The sequence below is a fragment of the Phascolarctos cinereus genome, unplaced genomic scaffold (assembly GCF_003287225.1).
Source record: "Phascolarctos cinereus isolate Bilbo 61053 unplaced genomic scaffold, phaCin_HiC Scaffold_2;HRSCAF=192, whole genome shotgun sequence".
Classification (NCBI taxonomy): domain Eukaryota; kingdom Metazoa; phylum Chordata; class Mammalia; order Diprotodontia; family Phascolarctidae; genus Phascolarctos; species Phascolarctos cinereus.
Genome location: NW_027555625.1, coordinates 201868010 through 201881157, shown reverse-complemented (window position 1 = coordinate 201881157; position 13148 = coordinate 201868010). Strand labels below are relative to the sequence as shown.

The following is a 13148-nucleotide window of genomic DNA, read 5'->3' as shown; positions in this document are numbered from 1 at the left end:
TGTGTGTGTGTGTGTGTGCTGCTTAACTATTTCCATTAACTGCTATAATCTGGGCTTGATGAAAAGCTAGTAACAAATGCTGATCTCCTGAAGCTTACCACAGTATAAGAAATAGGTGAGCAATCATCAGGTTAGTTTTTCCTTATGCTATAAATATGACACAAATAGAAAACTATCATAAGAAGACAAAGTATGACCAGTTGAGTCCTTGGGCTTCTCTAGTAGCAGCAGAAAATTTTATGAGAGATTACTATTGTCCCTACAGGACTAGCTTTTTGTTGCTAAGTCATTTCAGTATGTCCAATTCTTCATGACCCCATTTGGGTTTTCTTGGCAACGATATTGGAGTGGTTTGCTGTTTCTTTCTCCAGCTCATTTTACAGATGAAGAAAACCGAAGCAAACAAGGTTAAGTGACTTGCCCAGGATCACATACCTAGTGAATGTCTGAGGCCAGATTTAGGGATTAGCTTAACACTTCTAAACTTTTTTTCAAATATGTTATATAATCTTGCATAAATTCACTGATTCCCTAACTAAAATTTAAGTGATAGACTCTAGGGACACTATTTTCATGTATTCATGTATTCAAATTCTTGGGTAAAATAACTTGTTGGTTTTATGTTGTCTTTTTAATTCAACCAAGTACATAAATTCAAGGAATTTTATAGTACATCATATAACACAAACCAATATAGCACAGTATTAATAATCCAAATAAAAATACAAGTTCAATCATGTTTTTTTAAAATTCTGTTGAATGTGAACTCAAAAGGCCAACTTATATAGATAGCTACTTAAAGAATTATTGCTATAAAATTAAGAATTTTATTAAGAAATTAAGAATTTCAGATAGTTAATTAAGAAATAATTAAGAAATTCAGATAGTTTCTCAGAATCTTTTGTAAGCTAACACGGGTACAACTAGGGGAAAAAACATAAAAGGAAGTTTGTTTTTAGAAATACTTTCTATTTAATAGTCTATACATATTTGTCACAGGGGAGCGCTTCTACTTGAAGGTGGGTGGGTAGGTTAGTGAGAAGTGACAGACAAGAAGAGAGTATCAATAAAACATTTTTTAATGCCAAGAAGAAAATAAAAAGTATGCAAAAGGACACAAACGAAAAGAGCAATTTTGTTACTATCTTCTTAAAGTGTTTATATATTTATAAAGACTGACTTGGGGTCTGTAAGCCCAAAGCCACCTGTGGATACCCTCCCCCCACCCCATACACTATGTGATAGCAGTTCAAAATTTTCTATACAATCCTCTTTCGTGTTATTTCTATATTGAAATGTTTGTGTTTCTCGATTATTGTTAAGCCCACAATAAAAAAGAAAATTTTTAAAGGAGTTGTTATGTACAGCATTACTTACGGCTTCCATTAGGCCCTTCAAAGATGGAGTCTTGAGCATCAGTGCATCAAAAACTTCCTCTGACTCCTTTCGAACATAGAGCAGTACTAAAAGACAACATGGAGAGAAAAGATGAATTTCACTGATGTCACCCCCCCCAAAAACATATGGATAAAAGTAAAAAATGTTTATGGGCTAAAACTAAAAGAAAACATAAATTCACTACTATAGCCAAATTACATTAACTCACACAAAATATGCCTTGTTGAAGTTTTTTTTTTGTATTTTTTTAAAGGCAATTGGGGTTAAGTGACTTGCCCAGGGTCACGCAGCTAGTAAGTGTCAAGTGTTTGGTCTGAGGCCAGATTTGAACTCGGGTCCTCCTGACTTCAGGGCCAGTGCTCTATCCACTGAGCCATCTAGCTGCCACTCAAAATATGCCTTAATTACTCAATTTTCAACTTCTTTTTATTTTAACTTTCTAAACACTTGAGGAAAAAAATCTCCAACCATGGAACAGATATAGAATCCCCTTGTTTCTAGATCTTAATTATGGCAAATCAATCACTTGTTCAACAAACATTTATTATGTATACCAGGTGCTGTGCTAGGCACTGAGGCTACAAAGACAAAAGTAAATTGGTCGTCATCCTTAAGGAACATATATTCTATAGGGAGAGAAAATATGTACACATAAGTATATGCAAAGAAATAAAAGGTAACTTTGGGAGACAGACACTAGCAGCTGCAGGGAGTGAGAGATTTCAGGATTCATACTGGAAGGTGTGCTTGAGTTTTGAAGGAAATAGAGATTCTAAGATGCAGAGGTCAAGGAGGAGCGCATTCTGGGGATGGGGGACAGCTTTGCAAAGGCACAGCGATGAGATTTAGTAGATTTAAATCTCGCTGGGAACCCATCAGTGTGAGTCTTTTTGGAAAAGGGAAGAAATAAAAGCCTGGCAATCAAACAGATAAAAATTTCAAATCCATAAGTGGTTGCTTATAGCCTTTAAGCTAAAGGATTGTAAGGGCTGCTTATAGCTACTTTCTCCATATGCTTGACTGAATATGAATTTAGATTAAGTCTTTCATCATTTGTTATAGAGTAGAGGAGGGAAGTACAAACTGATTAATGATATAAATTTGAAATCCTCCTCCCTTAAGACTCAACTCAAGTACCAAATCCTCTATGTAGCCTTTCCTTAAATGTTCCTTTGTCTTGATTTCTCATTTGCTCCCATCCCATCTATTTGTCATCAGTGGATCTTCAAATCACATGCCATTTGTAAAAAAAACACTTTGCAAAGCTTAAGGTACCATATAAATTCAAGCTATCATCCTTATCAGAGAATGACAAAGGTACTCTATAATGTTAACATATAAATTAGTTGGCCAAATCTCTCTTCCGACATAAAATACCCACCACACATGTCTAGTAAAAACAAACCTCTCTTAGGTTCCTCTAGCCTGGTCAGTTTAGCGGGGAGGTGTAGTAGTGAAGTCCTCTTCAGTTCCATATGGTCCCCTTTTCATGGTGGACCTGAAATTAACCCAAACTATACTGTTAGTGCCTTTATCAATAAAACAAATGGCAATAACAATAATTTACTGAATCCTTCGCATGTGCAAAGCATATAAAAAGTAGCAAGAAATTTGGTTCCTACATTCAAGGAACTTAACATTTAATCAGGAAAACAAGATTTACATACATAAAAAGATAACCAATATAAGAGAATAAATAATTAGTGCCAAATGAGTTGCATAGATAAATATCAACACAATTTTAGAAATTTAGATCTAGAAGAGATTGTGAAGCCTTTTATAGCTCTAACTCACATGAAGCTAGTCTAACCCTTCATTTTACAGATGAGAAAACTGATGCCAGAGAACCCAAACTCACCCAACTGTTTAGTGGCAGTGCTGGGGCTAGATCCCAAATATCCTGACAATAAGTCTAATACTCTTTATTACCACAAAACACTGACTCCCTTAAAAGGGAGAGATCACTTTTGTGTGGAGTGATCGGTGGAGATTTCTTAGAGATGGTAGGATTTCAGTTGTATCTTGAAGGATGGACATTTGCCTATGAGGAAAGACATTCTAGAAAGGGGAAAGGGCACAAAGAAGGGCTAATGTGCCAGGTGCTTTGGCAGAAGTGAGTAGCTCAGCATTACTGGAGCAGAGGGTTCAGAAAGGACTAGCAACAGGTCCTCGGGGCTGCGCGGTACAATAGAAAGAGCACTGCATTTGGAGTCAGAGGACCTGGATTGAGATACTGGCCCTACCATGTACTATCTCCTGTGTGACCTTGGACAGGTCACTTAACTTCTCAGGGGCTCAATTTCTTCAACCATAAAATGAGAGCATTAGACTGGATGACCTCCTCCATGATGTCTTCCATCTCTAAATCTATGATTCTATGAGTTTATGGCTAGAAATATAGGTAGAGGCCAGATTATAAGGTGCTTTGAGTCGCAGATTAAGAAATTTGGCCTTTATCCTCTTAATGGAGATCCACTGAAGGTTTTCTAAAAAGAGTAGGCAACAGAGAATCCCAGGCAACGAGACCAATTGGGATGCTGCTGGGTGAAGTGCTAAGGCCTAAACTAAGATGGTAGCAAAAGGAAAGGAAGGTAGGGGAGGGACATTGTGAAGGCAGAATTGCTAAGATATGATGAGTGATTAGGTATAGGTAGTGAGAGGGAAAGAGTCAACGAGGACAAAGTTCTGCGTTTGGGAAACAGACAATAGTTCTGCCACTTAAAAACCACTTGACTTTGGGTAAGAGAGTGTAGGTCTAGATGAAAAGCACTTCCCTTATCACCACAGAGAGGCACGTGACTACAACAGCAAAGCGCATATGCCATCAGGGCAGTTGTTTTGGCAGTCAGTTGTGCTTTGGTGTTTTTCTTTCTTTTTCTTTTTTCTTTTCTTTTTTTTTTTTTTGTGAGGCAATTGGGGTTAAGTGATTTGCCCTGAGTCACATAGCTAGTAAGTGTTATGTGCCTGAGGCCAGACTTGAACTCAGGTCCTCCTGACTCTAGGGTTGGTGCTCTATCCACTGTGCCACCTAGCTGCCCTAAGGTTTTTTTCTGCCTTAAAAGGGAGAGTTGAACGCAAGGGTTAAGGGTAGTAACCAGGAAATGATGGCACTGTAAAAAGTGAAAGGCATCAATAAAACTTTTTAAGAAGAAAAGAAAAAGGCAATGGATCTACAATCACAAAAAAAAAGGGTTCAAATTATGGTTCTGCAAATTTATTGCCTGTGAGACCACAGACAAGTTGTTTCATCTCTCTGAAACTCAGTTCCATCATATGTAAAATGAGGTAGTTGGACTAGATTACAGCTAAGGTCCCTTCTAGCATTAAACCTAGGATGCACTGAAGTCATGTAACCACTCCGGATCTCAGTCTCCTTACCAATAAAGTGAGGGGATTACTCTAAATTATTTCTATCTCTTTCAGCTCTAACATTCTATGAGTCTCTGATGTCATTAAGAGAAAGAGGACAATCAGGGGCTGGTTTGGGGTAGAAGATAAAGATTCATTTTAAGCAAGTGTTTGAAGTGACAGCAAGACATCCAATTCTAAATTCTTTATGGGAAAGGATCACATTTTATGTATTTTTGTATTCCCCATAGTACTGAGAAGAGTGCTTGTCATATAGTAAGCATGCTAAAAATAGAATTACCAATTTTGAGTAAGATGGTACACCGGCTATCATCTGTCACAACCCCCTCATTTTACAGATGAGGAAACTAAGGTCCAGCGACAGAACATGATTTGCTCCTAGTCATACAGATTATTTGATGAATGACTGAAAATATGAATCAGGGAGCTGAGAATATGGGACTAGATTTAGAAGACAGATCAGGGCTATCCCTCACACCTGGAATGCTCTTCCTCCTCAAAACTCCTCTCCTGAGCTCCCGGGCTTCCTTTAAATCCCAACTAAACTCCTACCTTCTATAAGAAGCCTGCTCCAACCCTTCATGATTCCAGTGTCTTCCCTCTTTGAATTATTTCCTATTTATAACTTACACTGTATATAGTGTGGGTGTGGGTGTGTGTATATATGTATGTACACACACACACACACATACACTTTCTTGTTGTCTCCTCCATTAGATTGTAAGCTCCTTGAGAGCAAGGACTGTGTTTTGCCTCTTTTTGTATGCCCAACACTTAGCACAACGCTTGGCATGTAGTAGCAGTTTAATAAATGTTGACTGATTAACTGATGGATGGATTTGGGAATAATTAACAGCATTTATTACATGGCTATTATGTACCTGGCACTGTGCTAGGCAGTGTGAATACAAAGACAGAAATGAGAGCGGTCCTTGCCTTCAAGGAGCCTACAGTTTAGTCAAAAAAGACAACACATACATATGTAAAATTGACAGATATAAGGTGATTTGAGGAAGGCAGGGCAGAAGCAGCTGCCAGAGGGAGGAAGGAGAGATTCAGAAATGGCCTTAAGTAGAAGATGGGCCTTGAAGGAAACCAGGGATTCTGAGAGATAGTGGTGAGGAGGGAGGATATTCCAGGCCAGGTGCAGCCGGTGCAAATAAATGGAGACATAAGATGGAGTGCAACATATGCATATCAATAAAAAGGCCAATGTGGCTGAACTACAGTGTGTGTGTGTGTGTGTGTGTGTGTGTGTGTGTGTGTGTGTGTGTGTGTGTGTGTAGGGAAGTAATATATGATAAGGCTGGAAAGATAGGATGGGCCCAGTTTGTACAGGGCTTTAAATGCTAAACAGAGGAGCTAATATTCATCATTCAGGTAACAGAGAATCACTGAAGTCTATTGAGTTGGAAAGTGACACAGTCAGATCTGTACTTTAGGAAAATCAATCTGGCACCTGAGTAAAAGTTGAATTGGAGACAGGAGAAACTTGAAACAGGGATATCAATTGGGAGAATATTGAAATTTCAAGAGAGAGGTGATGACAGCCTGCACCAGAGTGGTGGCTATGTTACCAGAGAGAAGGGGGAAGATTTGAAAGCTGTAAACTGAGTGACTAGAAGGATGACTCAGCCCTGGCAGAAATCGAGGAGCTCAGATGTAGGGTAGATTTGGAGGGGGACAGTTTTAGATATTTAGAGCCTGAGATATCTACTTTGGAATGTCCCATAGACCGTTGCAATGAGAGGCTGGAGCTCAGGAGTTGATAAGGTCATCAAGCAAGAGAATACAGAGAGCAAAGAGAAGAACAGAACCAGTGTACTCACAGTTAGGATTTATGGTGTAGGAGACCAAGAAGGAGCAATGAGAAGGCAGGAGAAGAACAAAGAAAAAGCAATATCATAAAACCCCGAGAGAAGCAAGTACATGGCAGGAGGTGGTCCGATGTAAAGCCACGTGGAGGCCCACAACATTTCCGGATGAGGCCTGAACTAGACTAAATATTTAACAAAACAAAAATACGACAAAACCTAGACAATGTTACATTTTAAAAGTAAGTGACTGGTGGCAAAGAATTGGAAATTGAGAGGATGCCCATCAATTGGGGAATGGCTGAGCAAGTTGTGGTATATGAATGTAATGGAATACTATTGTGCTATAAGAAATGATGAACAGGCTGACTTCAGAAAAACCTGGGAAGACTTATATGGTCTGATGCTGAGTGAAGTGAGCAGAACCCAGAGGACTTTGTATACAATAGCAGCCAATTTATGCAATGACTAAGAATGTTAAACTGAACCCTTCTCAGCAATACGAGGATCTAAGACATCTCCAGAGGCCTCGGGATGGAAAATGCTGTCCACATCCAAAGAAAGAACTATGCAAGTCGAATCACTCTCACTTATTTTTACCTTAAGTTGAATTTTGTTTCATCTTTCTGATGGTTCCTCCTATTGGTTTTAATTTTTACTTACAACTTCACTAATATGAAAATATGTTTAATGGGTATGTAAATGTAAAGCCTATGTCAGATTGTGCGCCGTCTTGGGGAGGGTGGGGGGTGGAGAAAAAGGGAGAAAAAATTTTAAACTCAAAAGCATATGGAAAAAAAATAATAAAAATAAAAAAATTTTAAAAAAGTAAGTGACTATGCAGCCTGCAGAGATACTGATGTACACATTGGTGGCTCCTACTTCTCTTTGAGTTGGACATCAATGGTCTATCATGTCCGACACTACAGATAGGCCAAAAAAAGATGAAAATGGAGAAAATACTATAAGATTTGGCAATTAACCAATCATCAGTGACTTTGGAAAGGGCTGTTTCAGCTGAGTGATAAGGTTGGAAGCTGGAATGTAGAATATTTAGAAAAATTGAGAGAAAGTGAAGGCAATGAGTGTAGATAATTATTTTAAGGAGTTTTGCCAGAAACTAAAGGAACAACTTGGGATGACAGTTGTAGGGATGGTAGAATATAATGAAGGTTTTAGGGATGGAGGAGACTCAAATGTGCTTACAGGCACCACAGGAAGAATGAGTAGGTAGGGAGAGATAGAGAGATGGAGGTGATAGTTGAACTTATAAGAGATGAGCTCTTTGAAGGGACCAATCATAAAATGTTAGAGTTCAAAACGACCTTAGACCATGGACCATCTGGTCCAACTCTTTTCTGTTATGTATGAGCAAACAGGCTCAGAAAGATGAAATGACTTTTCCAAAGTCACACAGCTAATTAGCATCATAGTTGGAAATCAAACCCACATTTTATGACTTCTAATTTAGTGTCCTTTCAACTATATCATACTGCCTTCCTAATGTAGAAAGAAGAGTAGGGAGCCAAAAATTGATGATTAGGGAACATCTACATTAATGGAGTATGGAGAGGAAGAGGTACTAGTAAAGGAAACAAGGTTTGAGGTGGAAGAGGAAAACCTGAATAGTGTGCATTTCAGAAGCCAAGAAAGGGATCTGAAGAAGAGGGAAGTCAACAACTTTGAATGTTGCAAAGATGTTAAGGAGAATCAGGACTAAGAGAGAACCATACTATTTTACAAATAAAAAGCTATTTGGTTTCTGTAGAGTAGATTGGAAGAGAGATTGAAGGGTATTAATGAGAGGGGTAATGAAGAACAAAAGTTATAGATAATAGACTACTCATTGGATAAAAAAGCTTGGCAATGATGGGAAAGAGGGGAAAAAGCACAATAGAGATACAGAATACCCATTCTACTGTACTCCACCCCCAATACCACATTTTCTCTGCCAAAAAATAATAGATTTTAAAAGTATAGAGAAAATCTAATGTTCTAGTACATTTGTGTAATTGATGTTATTCCAGAAGCCCTGTTATTAAAAGCAGTAATGAAAACTTCATACTCTTCACAATAATTTTAAAGATTACTAAAAACTTTTTGTGCATTTGTATAACAGTCTGTGCTATATACTTTTATTTCCCCCAGAATGATTTAAATGTTGTAATTGTGTGTATCATGTGTTTGTAAACAGTGTTGTTCAAAAGGGCATTATAACTGAGCTCACTGAGTTAGGTGGCAGGGGGCAGATGCACTGGAAAAAGTTAAGCCCCAGGTTCAGAGGTAGAAGTTGGTGTGGGGAGGAGAAGGGAAAAACCAGGAGCAAGGGAACAATTCCCAACTATTTGAGACTACTGGCTCCAAAGAACCAGAAATTATCGATTGTCTAGCAATAAGTGGTGATGTCAGAAGTTTCTGGTTTCTCAGTTTTGCTTACAGATTAGTTATTTCAGGAATGGAGAGTACTTGAGACACCTGTGGTGTGAAATTCTGGTTAAAAATTTTATAACTACTTTCTATCACATCTGGGAAAAACCAAAAGCAGCCTGAGACCTGAAGCTTATATGCTGATGATTAGACGGTTAGTAATAAGAAACTTCTGCCCTACTAAAAGAGAAAGGCTATCATCTTGGACATCTATATTGCTCTGAATTTTGCTGAGGCAATTGGGATTAAGTGACTTGTCCAGAGTCTGTGTTTAAGTGTTATGTGTCTGAGGATGGATTTGAACTAGGGTCCTCTTGACTCCAGAGCCAATGCTCTAGCCACTGTGCCATCTAGCTGCCCCTATTGCTCTGAATTCTAAAGGTGATCTGAACTCAAAAAAGTAGGATAAAGCTGGCCCAGGAAGTAGAAAGAGCATTGAATTTGGAGTCAAAAGATTTGAGTAAATCACTTCTCCTTTCTAGGACTCAATTTCCTCATCTATAAAATGAGGAGATTGGACTAAATAATTTCAATGATACTTTCTAGCTCTAAAGCATATAATCTTAATACTACTGAAAAACAAAGCTTACCCTTCACCTTCCAGCTCCTCTGAGGCAATAGGAAGAACCTTTAGAGAAAATAAAATAGGTTGTCTTAAGATACACTCAAAATATGCATTTTAAATGGTGTTTTATTAAGTCAAAAGGTAAATAGCTTTGGATTTCTGACCAAATGGAACCAAAATTCATTCAGTCAACTCTCCCAAAACCATGTGCTTGTGGACCTATTCTCCATTGGCATTCTTTTCCATCCATTTAAATAGAAGCCCAATGTGATGATACATGATCTTTTAAAATAAGCCAGATACAAAACAAGAATCCAAATTTACACATTAAAGAAACAAAATTAAGTGAAATACATTCTGGTTTTCTAAGACGTATTCATATCTTTGAGGATGTCATATTATTTCCACTTAATATTCTGAAGGGCTAACTCTTAAAAGGTAGTCAAATTCTTTTTAGCTTGAGCTTCTACTTAATATGAATGTACTGGACTAGAAAAGTGCCTACCTATAATAACACTGGAAGCACAAAACCCCCAAATCAAACAACATCCTCAGACCCCCAGAAGATTTGTCACCTACGTGAGCCCCACGTTGAAGATTGGCAAAGTGCACATCAGGGATAAAGAGAACAGGCTGAGTGTCAAGATCAATAAAGGGCTTGAAAACTGTGATGTCCATTCTTTTGTGGGATGGAAGCAGAGGCACTTTAACATCAAGACCTGAAAGAGAATAGGTGGAGGAAACAAATTTAAGCATAAAAATTGGTACCAGGATGTACACTGCACAATATTCCATATCACTTACAAGAAAAATGAGGTATAGCTTATAGTACTTTTCATATTTAACTTGTGGCATAAGTTTCAATTTTAAGGATAAAGACAAATTGGTTTTGTATATAAGGGAATGTGCTGTATTCAAAGTCTAACCAAAAGTGTAACTTCTATCAAAGAGAAAAAATAATAGTAGAAACAACAAAAGAGAACACAGACCAAGCATACTTAGTTGTAGTCTGAAAGGTATCAGTTAAAGATTGTTATAAATATCTGAAAATACGACAGAAAAAGCCTTTAACCTTAGCTGTCCTACTATTAGTGTATGGCTCTTCACCTTCAAAATGCACCAAACACAAAAGAGAGCAAACAGGTTTTTCTTCCTACTTCAAAAATGTTAAATATAGACTAACCATCCCTATGACCCTGGCAGTATACACAGCTGTCCTCCAAAGTGGTGTCAGGAACCTTCACTAAGGAGTCGCAATAAGAAAATCTTGACTAATGTGTTTGTTGATTCAGGCAGCCTACTCAAAATAAAAATGCTTAAAAACACACATACTGACATGGAAAACAGCAACTAGAAAGCAGCAATGGTTCTTTCTCCTTCCCATAGGTAGATAAAAAGTTGTAAGAAAATGAAAACTAGTTGTATAAAACAAACAGAAGAGAAAGCATGATGTACTATATCACTCTCCACAGAGGCTCTTCCAAACCTTTGCATCCCTCTTCAAACCTCTCCTGGCTCCCCTCCCCTCATTCTCTCAGTTGAGAACCTTGCTTCATATTTTACTGAAAAACTGAGGACATTCACCTAAAGCTCCCTCTTCTCTCTTCCGCATCTCATGTCACTCAGATGTCTTCTGTCACTATCTCCTTCACATCTCATACAAAAAAAGGTCATCCTACTTCTGGCACAAGAGATCCATTCCATCCCATCTCCTCCAACAGACTGCCCCCTCTGTCATCCTCTCTCTCATCAATTTCTCCCTGTCTACTGGCTCCTTCCCTATTGCCCACTAACTTATCATGTCTCCTCCATTCTCATAAAAACCTTCACCTTGATAACTTCCATTCCTGTTATGGAACACCAATATCTTCTGCCTTTTGTAGCTAAACAACCTCAGAAAGCCCTCTACTTCTCTCTTCTCACTCTCTTCACACTCTCCTACAGTCTGGCTTCTGATGCCATCACTTAGCTAAAACTTTTCTCTCCAAAGTTACCAAAGATCTCTTAAATGCCAAATCCAATAGGGTTTTCTCAATCCTCATTCTTCTTGATCTCTATTCAGCCTTTAACACTATGGATCACACTCTTTTCCTTGATATTCTCTTATCTCTGAGTTTTCAGAACACCACTCTCCGCTGGTCCTCCTACCTATCCTTCATCATCCTTTTGCTGGATCTTCATTCAGTTCACACCTGCTAACCGTGGCTGTTCCACAGAGCTCTGTCCTGGGCCCTCTTCTCTTCTCCTACTACATTGCTTCACTTGGTGATCTCATCAGCTCCCATGGATTCAATTATCATCTCTATTCTGATCATTCTCAAACCTAATTATTCCCCCCCAACCTCTTTGCTGATCTCCAGTCTCACATCTCCAACTGCTTATTGGACATCTTACTCTGGATGTCCTGTAGACACCTTAAGTTCAACATGTACAAAACTGAACTCATTATCTTTTCCCCCCAAACCTTCCCCTCTTCCAAACTTCCCTATTACTACTGAAGGCACCATCTTCCTCCCAGTCCCCCTAAGTCATAACTTAGGTGTCATCCTCAACTCCTTGTTCAACCTCTATATCCGCTCTATTGCCAAAGCCTGTTGATTTCACCTTTGCAACATCTCTCAAATATGTCCCCTTCTCTCCTCTGATACTGCCACAATCCTAGTATAGAATCTCATCTCCTCAACCCTGTTCTACTGCAATAGCCTACTGTTTTGCTCTGCTTGCCACAAGTCTCTCCCTACTCAAGTCCATCCTCCATTCAACTACTAAAGTGACTTTTGTAAAGTGCAGGTACAAGCATGTCACACATGCATACACACACACACACACACACACACACACACAAACACACACCCCTCCAGTGGCTCCCTATCACCTCCAGGATAAAATATAAAATCTTTTTTTTGGGCCTTTTATAACCTAGCCCCCACTACCTTTCTAGTCTTCTTACACCTAATGCCAGCCCCATCCCACCATGTACTATTTGATCCAGTGACACGACCTCACTGATGTTTTCCAAACAAGACACTTCATCTCTCAGCTCCAGACATTTTCTCTGGTTATCCTCCATGCCTAGAATGTTTTCCTCCTCATCTCTGCCTCCTGGGCTCCTTCAAGTCCCAGTTAAATTCCATCTTCTGTAGGAAGCCTTTCCCAACCCTTCTTTCTTCCAGTGCCTTCCCTGTGTTGATTATTTCCTATTTATCTTCTATATAACTTGTTCATACATACCCGTTGTCATGTTGTCTCCCCCATCAGATCGTGAGCTCTTCAAGGGCAGAGACTCCCTTTTGCCTTTAACTTTGTATCTCTAATACTTAACTTAAAATAGTGCCTAATTCATAGTAGACACTTAAGAAATGCTTATTTACTGATTGACTAGTAGAAAGAACATTGGACTTGGAGTCAGGATACCTAAGCTTGATCCTTGATGCTATCTTTGAGACTGGGCAAGTCACCTAAGCTCTTTGGGCTTCAATTGTTTCATTTTGGAGCACATGCATCATATCTACTAAAAGCACTGTTGTGAGAAAAGTGTTTTGTGAAAGATTAAAATGCTACATAAAGGTGAGCTA

General features: G+C 38.7%; 1 protein-coding gene across 1 annotated transcript in view; it reads right to left on the bottom strand.

The window, feature by feature from the left end:
- The window catches only part of GRHL1 (grainyhead like transcription factor 1), an 80068-nt gene that overhangs the window by 9775 nt on the left and 57145 nt on the right, over positions 1–13148 (bottom strand). Inside the window, 5 exon segments of the mRNA XM_078149767.1 lie at positions 1378–1463; positions 2804–2840; positions 2842–2896; positions 9599–9636; positions 10153–10292. Of these exon segments, the coding sequence (XP_078005893.1) occupies positions 1378–1463; positions 2804–2840; positions 2842–2896; positions 9599–9636; positions 10153–10292 (356 nt within the window).